The sequence below is a fragment of the Mobula birostris genome, chromosome 18, assembly GCF_030028105.1.
Source record: "Mobula birostris isolate sMobBir1 chromosome 18, sMobBir1.hap1, whole genome shotgun sequence".
NCBI classification, from domain to species: domain Eukaryota; kingdom Metazoa; phylum Chordata; class Chondrichthyes; order Myliobatiformes; family Myliobatidae; genus Mobula; species Mobula birostris.
Window position 1 is genome coordinate 27,876,708 of NC_092387.1, and position 18,136 is coordinate 27,894,843.

General features: G+C 41.7%; 1 protein-coding gene across 16 annotated transcripts in view; it reads right to left on the bottom strand.

Annotated features, from left to right (window-relative positions):
* The window catches only part of LOC140211819 (CUGBP Elav-like family member 4), an 860,614-nt gene that overhangs the window by 147,475 nt on the left and 695,003 nt on the right, over positions 1–18,136 (bottom strand). For 2 of the 16 annotated variants that reach the window (XM_072281981.1, XM_072281973.1), the window contains exon 5: positions 7,520–7,530. The exons of the other annotated variants lie outside the window; for them this stretch is intronic. In XM_072281981.1, coding sequence (XP_072138082.1) covers positions 7,520–7,530 — 11 coding nt within the window. The remainder of the gene's footprint in view (positions 1–7,519; positions 7,531–18,136) is intronic. 16 annotated transcript variants of the gene reach the window in all.

The following is an 18,136-nucleotide window of genomic DNA, read 5'->3' on the forward strand; positions in this document are numbered from 1 at the left end:
CATTACATTCTGGTGTACATGACAGGAAACTAATCTGAATCTGAGATGTTTTGAAATGCTAGTTCCAGCAACATTTTGGGGTGGATTCTCAACTGACCAAATTTCACCCAGATTTATTTTAACTCATGGGACCCTTAATCTGGAAATATTACAAATGCATTCACCAAGTCAAGTCAAATGATGACTATTGTCACCGACTGTTTTTAAAGAGCTATATTGGGAAAGACTGTCAAGTTCAAAAACTGGTCCTTAGAGCCTTTTTGTTCCAGAGGCATAATTGTGATATTGTATAATAATGCAGAATGGATAATATTGGAACAGATGTCAGTTATATAACACATGTCATTTTGAAATGGGAAGAACCAAAAACATTCGTTCAATATCCATCATTCAAAATCATAACTCTCCCCTGATGTTAATAACTTTAACAAATGTACAATAAGCTTTACAATGAGGATTATTAATATTTGAGGATTGATTGCAGAATTCAGGACCTCATTGATTTTAATGGTAATTGAATGTCTGTGGATCACAGACAAAGGGAAAGCCAAATCACTTTTCTTAAAATTAGTTTGCTTTAGCTTTTAAGCATTTTAATTATTTATGTGTTTTTAATGTTATTTTTCAAAGTGTTTGATATTTTGAATTATTTATTTCAATGTTAATAGTTTTTAAATGTCAGAGATATTAAAATGGTTAAAATCAATGACAGAAATCAAAGCTTTGCCAGCTGTCAAGGGAGTTTCACCACCACTGGAGGCCAGTCAGCATTCAGGGTGTTTCACTAAATGTAAAGGGTCTGTCTCAATGATCAAAATAATTAGAGAGAAGATTGCAGGAAAGACTCCTAAGACTTGGAAGTGGTATTAAGCTATTGAAAATGGAAAAAAAAGCCATCTTCCTTCTGGGATCCTCATTCGGAAGAGTGTGTGTTCTGCAGTGTTAAGTCTGCATGTACACTTGCTCTTCAATGTCAATTTTATTCTTCAAAGAACAGTAGTCTCTTATATCCTGGCTAGTATTCATTCCTCAGTTCTGATCTTGGGCTTCTGTCTGTGTGGAGTTCGCACGTTCTATCTGTTGAAAGTATTCTGAATGGTTTCATCCTGCTCTGAAGGTAAACAAAGCTGCTAACAATCATGGACTCTGCCCAATGCTTCCCTCCACTCCTTTGTCAGAACCTACAGGATGCACTGCCTCAAGAAGCAGCATCTATCGTGAATAATCCCGACCATCCAGGCCACGCCATCTTTCCACAGCTACCATTGAGTAGGAGGTACAGAAGCCTGAGGTTTTACCAGGTTCCTGAGCAGCTACTTCACTTCAACCAACTGAATCTCAAACAAAACCCTTATAACTAAAGTTTAGCAAAGCTTTGATTACTTTGCATTAAAGCAGGACTTTTTAATTCTTCTAATTATTTAAAAATGTGCACAATTTAAGTTTAAATCATGTCTTCTTTGTGAATGCTCTTCATATGACTGTGATACAGCTGTGGGTTTTACATTGCACATGTACACGACAATAAAACTCAACTTTGACTTAGACCACATGTTGCTCCATGTTCTCCGATGTCCTAAGGGCACGCTGGTCGATAGGTTAATTTGCCCACTGTAAATTGCCCCTAGTCCTGAAAACTGGGAGGATCTGGAGGGAGTTGATGAAAATGTGAGGAGAATTAAAATAAAAGGGATTATCGTCAGATTAATCTAAATGGATGTTTGGTGTTTGCCACAGACACAATGGGCTGAATGGTCTCTTTCCATACAAGATCTCTCTGTGACTACAAGATTACTAAAACAGACTATATGGTTATTATCAAACTGCCTTTTCAGGGAAACTGGCAAGCATAGATTTGGAGCTGCGTTTTCTTTTATTGTGATGAAAGATTGTCCGTACTTCAAAAATACTTAATTAGATCTAAAATACTTTGGAAATGGGATGTTAAAGGTGCTACAGAAATTCAAGACTTCATTTACTTTTTCCAATATATTGGATTTTGTCCCCAGCTTCATTTCAGCAGGACTGGGTGATCAGTCTAGCTGCTCTCCATGGTTATACATTCTCTTTACACATGAGCGCTATTGAATGGAGTTGCAGCTCCTGCTTTATAAGCTGGTGCCTGATGCAATTTATCATAGTTTTTTTTTAATAAAGATAGCATTGAAAAATATTTTGTGTCACTAAATTAAATCAGAGGATTAAAAAGGGCCTTGTGCCTAAAAGTGTTTCCTCACGAGTTTTTTTTCTGTTCTAAATGACTCAATGATTGGTCTTATAATTTAGAGAACAGTGTTTTTAGCAGTTGAATACATTAAGGGCTGCAATAACATTTCAGCAGATTGATATGTAATTACTGCAGCTCCCTCGTTAGAGCACTCTCTGATTTAGCACGCTCTCTGATTCATTCTTTACTGCCTCTTCATTTGTAAGGCAACTATACTGTGCTTTCTCTCAGCCACTTGTCTCAGCTTCATCTTAAAGGGAGCATTACAGAAAAGGTCGACAAACCAACAGGACTGACTGAACTTGCTGTCATTTTTCACTCAGTTTTGACGGAGTACTGAGCGACTCATGTAGCTCCAGCAGCAGGCTTGTGCCTGCCCAGTGCCTTGGTTCAGACAATTTACCCAGCAGCTAACTTATGCACAGCAAGATCTCATAAACACTCCTGCAGATACAAGTTTAGAGACTGCCGGGAAATGGCACCAATACCCGTGTATGGACTGTTGGCATTTACTCTGTCCACAGGCATCGGTGGGTTCAATGACCCTACCTGAGACAGGAAGTCCCAACTTTGCTAGCCAAACTTCATCACCAGCTTCCCTCCAGGGTCTGGCATTTGAGCTCAGTGATGTGGCGACATTTGTAGTGCAGAATCCGCCTACTGAATTGTGTTGGGTGAGATTGTTTCAAAAACAGCATTATCATTCACCTGAATGGACAACAAAAGGTGCAAAGCAAATTTGGAGTAACTTGAAGTTTTAATATTCTTAATTCCTTTGCATCATTTTCATTGCTCAATCTTTAAATGTGAATTTTAATTTTCTCTAAACGCAAAGATATAATAGTAGGTTAATTAGCTGCTATAAGTTATCCTCAGAGTTGCAGTGGGAAAAGCATTGGGATGCTGAATCTGAATCCTGATTGATGGGTATGTGAGGGAGTATAGGTGAAGCTAGTCACATATACGGAGGCACAGTAAAAAGCTTAGATTAGCATTGCTATCCATTCAGGTCATTTCACATCAGTGCATCAAGATGGTACATGAGAAAAGCAATAACTGAATAGAGTTTTAAAATTACAGAGAAAGAACAGGGAGACAATGAGTTGCAAGGGTCATAATGAGGTAGACTGTGAGATCAATAGTCCACCTTATCATACAAGAGCTCTGAGCAGTAATCTTATAACAGTGAGCTAGAAGCTGTGCTTGAGGTTGATGGAAGGTGCCTTTGTATCTTCTGCCCAATGAATCATTGAGCGCATTGAAAAGGAGTGCTGGCACCTGAATACAGCATCCATTATTAGGAACTCTCATCATTTGTGTCATGCTCTCTCCTCACTACTGATATCGGAAAGGAGGTACAGGAGACTTGGGTCCCACATCACCAGGTTCAGGACCAGCTATTACCCTTCAACCGTCAGGCTCCTGAACCAGTTTGGATAACTTCACTCACCTGAACTGATCACTGAACACAACTTTTGGACTGGCTTTCAAAGACTCAACAACTCATGTGCTCAGTATTTATTAAATAGTTTATTTACTATCATTTCCTTCTTTTATATTTGCACATAGGCTGTAGTCAGCGTGGTTTTCTCAAGGGAAATTCTTGCCTGACAAATCTGTTGGAAGTCCTCGAAGAAACAATAAGTAAGATAGACAATGGAGAATCGGCTGATGTTGTGTACTTGGATTTTTAAGAAGGCCTTTGACAAGATGCCACACATGAGGCTGCCTAACAAGCTACAAGCCCATGGTATTACAGGAAAGATTCTAGCATGGATAAAATAGTGGCTGATTGCCAGGAAGCAAAAAGTGGGAATAAAAGGAATGCTTACTGGTTGACTACCAGTGACTAGTGGTGTTCCACAGGGGTATGTGTTGGGACCAATTCTTTTTACATTATATGTCAATGATTTGGATGAAGGAATTGATGGCTTTGTTGCGAAGTTTGCAGACAATATGAAGATAGATGGAGGGGCAGGTAGTTTGGAGGAAGTAGAGAGGCTACAGAAGGACGGATAGATTAGAATAATGGGCAAAGAAATGGCAGATAGAATACAGTGTCAGGAGGTGTATGGTCTTGCACTTTGAAAGGGTTGGCTATTTTCTGAATGGAGAGAAAATACAAAAAACTAAGGTCCTAAAGGGCTTGGGAGTCCTTGCGCAGGATTCCCAGAAAGGTAATTTGCAGGTTCATTCTGTGGTGAGGAAGGCAAATGCAATGTTAACATTCATTTCAAAAAGACTAGAATATAAAAGCAAGGATGTAATGCTGAGATTTTATAAAGCACTGGTGAGACCTCACTATGACCAGAGGACACAGCATCAGAATAGAGAGACGTCCTTTTAGAACGGAGATGAGGAGGAATTTCTTTAGCCAGAGAGTGGCAAATCTGTGGAATTCTTTGCCACAGGCAGCTGTGGAGGTCAAGTCCTTATATGTATTTAAGGCAGAGGTTGATAGATTTTTGGTTGGTCAGGATATGAATGAATACAGGGAGAAGGCAGGAAATTGGGGCTGAGAGGAAAATTGGTTCAGTCTTGATGAAATGGTGGAGCAAACACAATGAACCAAATTACCTTATTCTGTTCCTGTAGTTAAGGTCTTATGATTCTGTTGTATTTCTTTGTTCTATGGTGAATGCCTGCACGAAAATGCATCTCGGGGAACTATGTAGCGACATATACGTACTTTGAAAATAAATTTACTTTGGACTTTGAAGGAAGAGAGGAGAAATAAGAGTGTCCATGGTGAGAATGGTCTTTGACTGCTTTAACCAAAGTGTAAGAAGTGCAGAAAGTGTAGGAGAATTGGACTGATAGGAATGCTGTTTGAGCTGGTATGGAATCATCAGACTCAATTGAGTTTAATTGATTTTAATTGTTTCTGAATGTCAATGGTTTTCAGAGCCTTTGACAGCCAGCTAAACTGGGATTTTGACTTTGAAAGCTGTCAAAGTGTCTGCATTTATATGATGTGTGGAGCTTTGTGCAGCATTACATGGCAGTAAAGACGATCGCTGCAAAGCCAATGACCATTTTGGGATAAACAAAACTCACCAATGATGGTATACCTAGTCCCAACATGTCTTGTGTGCCTCTTGCTGTGACAGGCCTGATATTCAGAAGAAACTACTGGAAAATTATGTGTCTGTGATGCTGCAAGTAAGATTTTCATTGCACTAGTACATACATGTGCATATGACAGTGAACTTGACATTGACTGACTTAAAAATAATGTCATGAATCCTGTGTGAATAAGCAGATCACATCTCAATTTAACTGATAATTTGAAAGACATCCCTCTTGACAGTACTGAACACCCTCTGTGGTGGTCTGACGTTTTAAGCAAGATCTTTATGTTAGAATTACTGGAGTGAGGTTCAATTGTACAACAACCTGAATTAGAGGCATGTCCACCTGATTGTAGCAAGTTCCAGCTTCTTGATCTGTCAGAGTAGAGGTGCCATCCTCCAATCCCTATTAGTTGTTTTCTGTCTCATCCTTATGACATCAAGTTTGTCTCTACAATTGTACAGGAAATAAGAAAGAATGTGAAAACAGACAGCATAAGAGAGAAAATCTAATCTACAAGTATAGGAGTAGGATTAGGCCACTTGGCTCCACAAGCCTTCTTTGCCATGACTGATCTGACAGGATCCTCAACTCTGCATTTCTGTCTACCTCTATTTCTCCTTATTGCTGATCAGGAATCCGTCTATCATTTGCTTGAAGCATTTAGAAACTTTACTTCAGCCATCTTTAACATGAGTTTAAAGACCACTGTGACAGAAAGACAATTAGAGCAAAACAGTTCAGCACAGGAACATGCCCTTTATTTAGCCCACAATGTTGTGCTAAATTAATTAAGCTAATGACACCTAATTGCACTAATCCCTTCTGCCTATGCATGGTCCATATCCTTCCATTCTCTGCACATTCACGTGCTTATCTAAGAGCTGCTTACAGACTTCCATCCTATTTGCCTCCATCACCACTCCTGGAGCGTATTCCAGGCACCCGCCACTCACTGCGTAAAATAAACTTGCCTCACACATCTCCTTTGAGGCAACATACAAAGGAGCTGAGGAACTCAGCAGACCAGGCAGCATCTATGGAGGGAAATGGGCAGTGGATGTTTTGGGTGGTAATCTTTCAACTCCTTTGAACTTTCCGCTCTCACCTTAAACGCACGTCCTCTGTTATTAGATGCTTTAACACTGGAGAGAAAAAAAATCTACAATCTGCTCTACCTATGGCTCTTATAAACTTTTATCAGGTATCCCCTCAGCCACCAACACTACAAGGAAAACAGCCCTCGCTTGTCCAATCTCTCCTTTTAGAGCTCACTCTCTTATCCAGGCCACATCCTGGTAAGCCTCTCTAAAGCCTCCGCATCCTTCCTGTAATGCGGCAGCCAGAACCGAATGCAATACTCCATATGCAGCCTGACCTGCAGCTGTCATGAACCCAGAGGGCCCCAAACCTCTGCCTCTACTTCACCTGAATATTGTTAAATTACCTAATTGTAGTTTGTTTTACTTGTTAATTCCTCCCTGAAGATTTTTTGAACTGCTTATTGGTACCTACTCGTTTCTCGTGTGACTTTGTACTATTTAAATTATGTGCACTCATCGCTCAGTCTTGAACAAGCCCTTCCATAGTGATATTTGTTCCGAGTGGCCTGTGTATCTTCATTGATTCTTCTGTGAATAAACTCTTGTGGGTGTTTTATACTTGAGTCTCCATTTACTCTGTGTCTGGGTTCACTAATCTGACTTCATCGTCACAGCAACATACTGTATCTTCCTGACTCTTAAATTCATTGCCTCCACTGATAAAGGCAAGCATGCCACATGCCTTCTTTACCACCCTATCAACTTTCAGGAGAGATTGCTTGATCAATGACATCTCCAAAACTCTGACACCTCAGATGTTGAATGCTTCAACCACACCCTTCCCACTCATCTAAACTCCAGTATAAACAAACCTAATGTGTCCATTTATTCCCTCACAAGACAATCCACCCACTGCAGATAATAGTCTAGTAAACCTTCTTTCTTTAGGAAGGATGCAAATGTATTAAAAACACTTTAAAAACAGTTTCAGGTACACTAATACTTTACTTTATTGTCGCCAAACAATTGATACTAGAGCGTACAATCATCGCAGTGATATTTGATTCTGCGCTTCGCGCTCCCTGGATTACAAATCGATAGTAAATATTAAAAATTTAAATTATAAATCATAAATAGAAGATAGAAAAGGGAAAGTAAGGTAGTGCAAAAAAAAAACGAGAGGCAGGTCTGGGTATTTGGAGGGTACAGCCCAGACCCAGGTCAGGATCCATTCAGCAATCTTATCACAGTTGGAAAGAAGCTGTTCCCAAATCTGGCCGTACGAGTCTTCAAGCTCCTGAGCCTTCTCCCTGAGGGAAGAGGGATGAAAAGTGTGTTGGCTGGGTGGGTCGTGTCCTTGATTATCCTGGCAGCACTGCTCCGACAGCGTGCGGTATAAAGTGAGTCCACGGACGGAAGATTAGTATGTGTGATGTGCTGCGCCATGTTCACGATCTTCTGCAGCTTCTTCCAGTCTTGGACAGGACAACTTCCATACCAGGTTGTGATGCACCCTAGAAGAATGCTTTCTAAGGTGCATCTATGAAAATTAGTGAGGGTTTTAATACATCCTTCATTAAGTAAATCTGATAGTCTCGTCAGTATTCCAGATATTCTATCTGGTCTCATGTAAATGAAACATAACCACTCTCCTTTAGAATTCAGTTTTGTTAGCAATAGACAACTCCCTGTAAGCACACGAGCCCACCCCAAGTGCCCATTGATTGAAGAAAAGATTAATTATTAGCTTTATTTGGCATACGTACATGGAAGCATTGAAACATACAGTGAAACGTAGTGTTTACGTCATTGACCAACACAATCTGGGGATGTGCTGGAGAAGTGTTGCCATGCTTCCAGCATCAGCTTAGCATGGCCAGAACCGTATGTCATCGAAATGTTAGAGGAAAGCCACACAGTCACAGGAAGAAGTTACAAACTCTTCACAGACAGTGGCAGGAATTGAACCCAGATTGCTGGTGCTATGGAAGATGACGCTAACTTCTATGCTACTGTGCTGCACTTTGAGAGGGTCCATGACCTTGAACTTCTGCAGTTTTTCATAATTTGCTCTCACCCCATATGAGGAATGAGGCGTGTTTCCAAATTAGGATGGTGCATGACTTGGAGGGGAATCTGCACATGGCGGTGTTCCATGTGCTTGCTGCCCTTTGCCCTCTTTGGTTTGAGTTTGAAAAGTGCTCTCAGAATAGCCTGGGCAAGCAATCACAATGCATTTCAGAAATGGTATTTAAACATCAGTTAAAGCTCCCCTAGCCTCCTCTGAGTCAAAGAAAACAAACCAAACCAGAAAACGAGAGCTGACAGTCCCTTGGAAATATACTCCGATACCACGCAGAATTGCAAAGAGCTGGAGAGGGTGCAGAGGAGGTTCACTAAGATGTTGCCTGGGATGGAGTGTTTCAGTTATGTGGAGAGCTTGGATAGGCTGGCTCTGTTTCTCTTGGAGAGAAGGAGGCCTCCTTACTTTCCCATTATCTTTATGTCATGAGTAAATTTAGCAGCCTTAGCTTTGTTGTCGTGAGCCAAGTCGCCAAGTCAGAAAGCAGTTATTTATCAATTTTTTTTATATGAAGTACAGACTAAGCACCGTCCACCTGGCCCTCACCCACCTGGACAAAAAGACACCTATGTTCGAATGCTGTTTATAGACTTCAGCTCAGCATTTAACACAATCATTCCTCAGCCCCTGATTGGAAAGCTGAAGCTGCTGGGCCTGAACATCTCCCTCTGCAACTGGATTCTAGACTTCCTGACTGGGAGACCTTAGTCAGTCCGGATCGGAAGCAGCATCTCCAACACCACCAACACCACCACACTGAGCACAGGGGCCCCCGGGGCTGTGTGCTCAGTCCACTGCTGTTCACTCTGCTGACCCACGACTGTGCAGCAATACACAGCTCGAATCACATCATCAAGTTCGCCGATGACACGACCGTGGTGGGTCTCATCAGCAAGAGTGATGAGTCAGCATACAGAGAGGAGGTGCAGCGGCTAATGAACTGGTGCAGAGCCACAACCTGTCTCTGAATGTGAACAAAACAAAAGAGATGGCTGTTGACTTCAGGAGAGCACGGAGTGACCACCCTCTGCTGAACATTGATAGCTCCTCCGATGAGATCGTTAAGAGCACCAAATTTCTTGGTGTTCACCTGGCGCAGAATCTCACCTGGTCCCTCAACACCAGCTCCATAGCCAAGAAAGCACAGTAGCATCTCTACTTTCTGCAAAGGCTGAGAAAAGTCCATCTCCCACCCTCCATCCTCACCACATTCTACAGAGGACGTATCAAGAGCATCCTGAGCAGCTGCATCACTACCTGGTTCGGGAACTGCACCGTCTCGGATCGCAAGACCCTGCAGTGGATAGTGAGGTCAGCTGAGAAGATCATCGGGGTCTCTCTTCCCGCCATCACAGACATTTACACCACACGCTGCACCTGCATAGCTAACAGCATTATGAAGGACCCCACGCACCCCTCACACAAACTCTTCTCCCTCCTGCCATCTGGAGAAAGGCACCGAAGCATTTGGGCTCTCACGACCAGACTATGTAACAGTTTCTTCCCCCAAGCCATCAGACTCCTCAATACCCAGAGCCTGGCTTGACACCAACCTACTGTACCTACTGTCTTGTTTATTATTTATTATTATTTATTGTAGTGCCTGCACTGTTTTGTGCACTTTGACTCCTTAATACCCAGAGACTAGACTGATATCTACATCATTTATTATTATATTGTAATTTGTCCTCTACTGTGCCCATTGTCCTGTTTATTATTTATTGTACTGCCCTGCACTGTTTTGTGCACTTTATGTAGTCCTGTGTAGGTTTGTAGTCTAGTGTAGTTTTTGTGTTGTCTTACGTACTCTAGTGTAGCCTTATGTTGTCTCACTTAGTCTAGTGTAGTATTGTGTTGTTTAGGTAGCACCATGGTCCTGGAGGAACGTTGTTTCATTTTTACTGTGTACTGTACCAGCAGTTTATGGTCAAAATGACAATAAAAAGTGATGACATGACGTGACAAATAGCTAGCTATTACAGAGCATCCTTCACAACATCATAAAGTTGCAAAGACAGATGTATGAAAATTATGAGGACCATGAACAGGCAAGGAGTAGGAAACCTTTTACCAGAACAGATGTGTCAAAAGTATTGGGGAGATGGATGTAGAAGTTTTAGAAATTCAAAGCTGAGTTTATTATCATACGCACAAGAATATGTATGCACAGATGGAATGAAAAACTCATTCGCAGCAGCATATAATATTAGAAACACAATATTCACAAGAAAAACATAAGTTAAACATAAATTATATAATATTATACAAGAAAGGGCAAAACTAGAGCAAAAAAAAAACAAGTCCAGCGTAGTGCAAAATGGTCAAGGTGTTGTCCTATATGGATAGAGATTGGGGTCATGCAGATTGGTTCAAGAACTGAATGATTGAAGGGAAGTAGGTGGTCATGGACTTGGTGTTGTGGGACCTCAGGCTTCTCTACCTCCTGCGCAATGGTAGCTGTGAGTAGATGACATGGCCCGAAGGAAGTGGAGCTTTGATGATAAATGTTGCATTTTTGAGGCAGCGCTTCCTGTCAATAACATTTGATGGTGGGGAAGGATGTGGCCATGATATATTGGGCTGAGTCCACTATTCTTCATAGCTTACATTCCTTCACGTTCAAATTGCCATGCCAGACCATAATACAGCCTGTCAGCATATTTTCAACAGAACAACTGTAGAAGTTTGTTCTAGTGTTCAGTGACATGTGGGATCTCCTTAACCTTCCAAGGACGTAAGGAAACATGAAAGAGGAATTTTTTTTCTCTATCCAGACTGCAGCTGGAATCTGGTATACACTATGAATGGTAGACTCAGAGACTCTAAGAACATTTAGGAACCTACTTAGACAAGCACTTGCACCACCAATTCATAGAAAGTTATGGAGCCAGTGCTGGTAAATGAGATTAGCAGAGATGAATACTTAATGGTCAACATGGACACAGTGGGTTAAGAGCCTGTTTCTGTGCTGCGTGACTCTATGACTCTGTCTTCTTTCAGTCTATTATCACAAGACCAGCTATATACACACTGCCATATCACTAACACAGCTGTTTCACCTACTCTTCTCACATATAAACTCACTCCGAATAAACATTTCATTGTCTCAGTTATCTCCCTTCACACAAAGGGAAGTAGAATTGTTCAATCTTCCATGAAAAGATCTTGCGTATATCCCTCCCACAGAGAGGGGATTATTTTTAGATACATCTGCGGCATTTCTGTAAAATTATAGTGTGTTGAAAGGTTATTTCTTATTACATGCAATTAGGGGGGCAGAATATTTACCTAAATCACTGCATAATCCAACACAGTGCAAAGGGACTAGAACTGAAGTTTCACTGATCAAATTCATCCCTGTCACCCTACATCACTGAGGGATTAATTAATGAGGGGAAAGCCAACATGTCTGCAATATACATCATGGGGCTTCAATGGGACAAGGCATTTCCCATAGAGATTATATGCAGCATTTGACAACTCTGTATGATGGTGCAAGACAGAAATTCCCCTTTGACCACATGAGACATCCTAAACATATGGACAACACATTCAAAGTCTGGAGGGACTCAAAGTCAGGTAGCATCAACGGAGGGGAATAAACAGTCAACGTTTTGAACCGAGACCCTTCACCAGGACTGTTCATTCTCCTCCATGGATGCTGCCTGACTTGCTGAGTTCCTCCAGCAGTTTGTGTGCGTTGCTCTAGATCTCCAGAATCTTTTGTGTTTATCCTAAACACATGACGCAGTAGCATAAATACTCCATGAAGTATAAGGATAGTGCAGGTAGAAAGGATTAGTTTAGTGTATGTTTAATTAGTGATTTATTTCTTTTGGCACTGTAGGCTGAAGGGCCTGTTGATGAGCTGTACTCTTCAATGTCTCATGTTCTTTCTGATGTCTGGCTCTATTGAACTCATTAAATGGAATTTTAGGGTCACAGAGTCGTACAACACAGAAACATAACATCAAGCACTTATTTATAATAATCCCACATTATTACAACCTTTTTCTCCTAATTCTCCTCAGGTTCTAACATCCATATATACACGAGGGCAATTTATATTGGCCAATTAATAGAATAAAATTGACATCTTTGAGATGTGGGGGCGGGGGGGTGGGGGCAGAGGTTAACTCACATGGATACATGGATACAGGGAGAACATGCAAACTCCAGACAGACAGCACCAAAATGTCAGGATTGAAAGGAGCTGTGAGGCAGTAGCTTTCTGGAAGTAATATACACTTGTAATTGTGACAAAATGCTCGTGTGATTGACAAGGAATAATTATTTTTTTGTTAAAATGATCACCTAGATGGGTGGCATTGCTTCTGTTGTTTAAAGCTGACTGGATTCCCAAAGTCAAAGTGCATATACTTTATACAACGTTGAGATTCATCTCCTTACAGGCAGTCATGAAACAAAGAACCCTAATAGAACACATTAAGAACAAAAGAATATGTTGGATTCCTTGATCAACATCACAAAAAAAGTCATTTGTCACTCTATCTTAAATATGCCTTTTGTTTTACCTCCTTTCTGCAAACTATAGAGTCATATGGCATGGAAACAGTCTCTAGTCTGAACTCATCCATGCCAACCAAGATGACCCTCTAAGCTAGTCCCAATTGTCTGTTTGATATTTCCAATCAGTTCATTTTCTCTCTCACCCAGTTCTGATAAAGGGTCTTCTGCTTGAAATGTTAACTATACTTCTCTCTCTACAGATGCGGCCTGGCATGCTGAGTGTTTCCAGCTTTTTTTTTGCATTTGTTTCAGATTTCCGGCATTTGCAGTTCTTTCGATTTTTGGTTCATTGCTGTTTGTGGATCTTTGGAAGGTGCAAGTTTAACTCCGTCCATTCCAAGTTTACAACAGTGACTACACATCAAAAGAAGCACATCTTAAAAAGCTCCAAATAAATGTTTCTTCTGGGGTGAAAGTGTTCTCCTGTCAAGAGACACCGGGTGCCTCCTAGAGTTGGAGGGCTGTCTCTGTGTGTGGGTGGGTAGGGGGGAAGAAAGGGTCTCATTTTGCTGTTATTGCTTTGTTGCTTGTTGTGTTCTGTTTTCCTGCGTTCTGTGTTGTTCAGCCGACCATTGTGGGTATGCTATGTTGGCACCCGAATATGTGGCGACTCAAGCAGGCTGCCCCCCAGCACATAGAACATAGAATAGTACAACACATTACAGGTCCTTCGGCCCACAATGTTGTGCCAACCCTCAAACCCTGTCTCCCATATAACCCCCCACCTTAAATTCCTCCATATACCTGTCTAGTAGTCTTTTAAACTTCACTAGTGTATCTGCCTCCACCACTGACTCAGGCAGTGCATTCCACGCACCAACCACTCTCTGAGTAAAAAACCTTCCTCTAATATCCCCCTTGAACTTCCCACCCCTTACCTTAAAGCCATGTCCTCTTGTATTGAGCAGTGGTGCCCTGGGGAAGGGGCGCTGGCTATCCACTCTAACCATTCCTCTTAATATCTTGTACACCTCTATCATGTCTCCTCTCATTCTTCTTCTCTCCAAAGAGTAAAGCCCTAGCTCCCTTAATCTCTGATCATAATCCATACTCTCTAAACCAGGCAGCATCCTGGTAAATCTCCTCTGTACCCTTTCCAATGCTTCCACATCCTTCCTATAGTGTGGCGACCAGAACTGGACACAGTACTCCAAGTGTGGCCTAACCAGAGTTTTATAGAGCTGCATCATTACATCACGACTCTTAAGCTTTATCCCTCGACTTATGAAAGCTAACACCCCATAAGCTTTCCCAACTACCCTATCGACCTGTGAGGCAACGTTCAGGGATCTGTGGACATATACCCCCAGATCCCTCTGCTCCTTCACACTACCAAGTACCTTGCCATTACTTTGTACTCTGTCTTGGAGTTTGTCCTTCCAAAGTGTACCACCTCACACTTCTCCGGGTTAAACTCCATCTGGCACTTGTCAGCCCACTTCTGCATCCTATCAATGTCCCTCTGCAATCTTCGACAATTGTCTACACTATCCACAACACCACCAACCTTTGTGTCATCAGCAAACTTGCCAGCCCACCCTTCTACCCCCACATCCAGGTCGTTAATAAAAATCACCAAAAGTAGAGGTCCCAGAACAGATTCTTGTGGGACACCACTAGTCACAACCCTCCAATCTGAATGTACTCCCTTCATCACGACCCTCTGCCTTCTGCAGGCAAGCCAATTCTGAATCCACCTGGCCAAACTTCCATGGATCCCATGTCTTCTGACTTTCTGAATAAGCCTACCGTGTGGAACCTTGTCAAATGCCTTACTAAAATCCATGTAGAACACATCCACTGCAATACCCTCATCTATATGCCTGGTCAACTCCTCAACGAACTCTATCAGGCTTGTTAGACATGATCTGTCCTTCACAAAGCCATGCTGACAGTCCCTGATCAGACCATGATTCTCTAAATGCCCATAGATCCTATCTCGAAGAATCTTTTCCAACAGCTTTCCCACCACAGATGTAAGGCTCACTGGACTATAATTACCCGGACTATCTCTATTACCTTTTTTGAACAAGGGGACAACATTCGCCTCCCTCCAATCCTCCGGTACCATTCCCGTGGACAACGAGGACATAAAGATCCTAGCCAGAGGCTCAGCAAACTCTTCCCTCACCTCGTGGAGCAGCCTGGGGAATATTCCATCAGGCACCGGGGACATATCCGTCCTAATGTATTTCAACAACTCCAACACCTCCTCTCCCTTAATATCAACATTCTCCAGAACATCATCCTCACTCATATTGTCCCCACTGTCATCAAGTTCCCTCTCATTGGTAAATACCGAAAAAAAGTATTCATTGAGGACCTCGCTCACATCCACAGCCTCCAGGCACATCTTCCCACCTTTATCTCTAATCAGTCCTACCTTCACTCCTGTCATCCTTTTGTTCTTCACATCACTGAAGAATGCATTGGGGTTTTCCTTTATCCTACTGGCCAAGGCCTTCTCATGCCCCCTTTTTGCTTTTCTCAGCCCCTTCTTAAGCTCCTTTCTTGCTTCCCTATATTCCTCAATAGACCCATCTGATCCTTGCTTCCTAAACCTCATGTATGCTGCCTTCTTCCACCTGACTAGATTTTCCACCTCACTTGTCACCCATGGTTCCTTCACCCTACCATTCTTTATCTTCCTTACCGGGACAAATTTATCCCTAACATACTGCAAGAGATCTCTAAACATCGACCACATGTCCATAGTACATCTCCCTGCAAAAACATCATCCCAATTCACACCCGCAAGTTCTAGCCTTATAGTCTCATAATTGCCCTTCCCAATTAAATATTTTCCTGTCTTCTCTGATTCTATCCTTTTCCATGATAATGCTAAAGGCCAGGGAGCGGTGGTCACTGTCCCCCAGATGCTCACCCACTGAGAGATCTGTGCCTTGACCCAGCTCGGTACCTAGTACTAGATCTAGTATGGCATTCCCCCTCGTCGGCCTATCAACATATTGTAACAGGAATCTGTCCTGGACACACTTAACAAATCTGCCCCATCTAAACCCTTGGAACTAATCAGGTGCCAATCAATATTACTGAAGTTAAAGTCACCCATGATGACAACCCTGTTATTTTTGCAACTTTCCAAAATCTGCCTCCCACTCTGCTCCTCTGTATCTCTGCTGCTACCAGGGGGCCTATAGAATACCCCCAAAAGAGTAACTGTTCCCTTCCTGTTCCTGACTTCCACCCATACTGACTCAAAAGAGGATCTTGCTATATTACCCACCCTTTCTGTCGCTGTAATAGTATCCCTGACCAGTAATGCCAACCCCCCACTCTTTATCCCTTTTAAAGCACTGAAATCCAGGAATATTGAGAATCTATTCCTGCTCTGGTGCCAGCCAAGTCTCTGTAATGGCCACTACATCATAATTCCATGTATGTATCCAAGCTCTCAGTTCATCACCTTTGTTCCTGATGCTTCTTGCATTGAGGTACACACACTTCAGCCCTTCTACCTTACTACCTTTACACCCTTTATTCTGCTTCTCTCTCCTCAAAGCCTCTCTATATGTTAGATCTGGCTTTACTCCATGCACTTCTTTCACTGTTCTATTACTCCGGGTCCCATCCCCTTACAAATTAGTTTAAACCCTCCCAAACCATGCTAGCAAACCTACCTGCAAGGATATTGCTCCCCCTCGAGTTCAGGTGCAACCCATCCAACCCATCCCTGGGTTGTGTTGGTTGTTAACACAAAAGATGCATTTCACTGTGTTTCGATGTACATATGATAAATGACTGAATCTGAGTTTATATAAATGAGAGGTAGCTTTACTCAAACATACAAGATCTTCAGAGGATTTGACAGGATAGAAATTGAGATGTCTTCGCTAGTGGCAGAGCCACAAAGAAGGGTACACAGCTACAAGCTTGTGGGCAAATTTTTAAAACTGAGGGGCATAGAAATTTTTTCTCTCAACCTCTGGAATTCTTCGTGGACAGTGAAGGCCACATCATTGAAGCTACTTAATGTGGAGAGAGAAAAATATTTGAAAGACAATAAATAGTGAAGGTTTAAAGGTGTTGAGGACAACGTAGATCAGCCAAGACCCTCTGGAAAGGCCTGGTGGCCTACTGCTGCTCCTGTTTGCTTGTGTTCTTTGCATTTGGCACACTTTCAATAACTAAGATGCATAGGCATGTCCCATTTAATGTGAGGCAGCTTTTTTCAATCATATTCCTGGAGAAGAGGCAACAGCTGAAAGCCCTGTGATCAATTGGCATGGCAGCACTCCACAGTTGTGACATCAGTGGGGATATTATTGGGAAATGACATGTATTTGATTAAATCAAGTTTGAATCACAACACCATCATTACTATAATGCTAAGTTTTCATTGGCCAGCTATAAATCAACCCAGGGACTGTACATTAATGCTTAGCTGCTTCGCATTCAACAATAATATGACCATGAGATGATGGCATTATTCACAGAGATGGATTTTCATAGATGCTCAATATTGAATGATGCAGTGGCATTAATCATAAATAATACTTAGTTTACAATAATAACTTGACACCATTTCTCTGGCTTACTCACGATTCTTCACGATATGATATGACTCAATCCTTTTAAAATGAAGCTGGTTATAACCCGAAATGTCTTCCCCCGTTCTGTTTCCACAAGAACACATTCTAAATTGTTTCCCTAGTTCAGTATGGATGAGCACTATTAAGGTGAGATGTTAAACTGAAACCCCCTCTGCCTGTCCAGGATATATATGAAAGATATTGCCTTTGTGTTCTGCAAAATAAAATAACTTTTCTTGGCTATTTTCTCTCAAATAGCATAGGTCTTCCAAAAATGATAATCTGGTCATTATCAACTCAAGGCTTTTAGATAAACTGGCTGTCATGTGTTCTACACATGGAATTTCATTGACCACAGAGAAATACAACGATCACGCAATTCTTCACACTAACGCAAACTTTTAAAAATTCTATATGTTTTCCCAACAATAACATTACTAAAGCTTTAGCTGTGATTTGAACCAGCTCTTACTGATAATTTTGTATCATGTTTATCAGTTGATATCCACATTAACACACAAAGCTAGTAAATTCTACCCCAGCTTTAACATTGAGTTACAACAGTGTGATGGCCAAGTTACTGACTAACAGCCAGGGTCCTGGTCCAGCAACCCAGAGATGTCAGTAT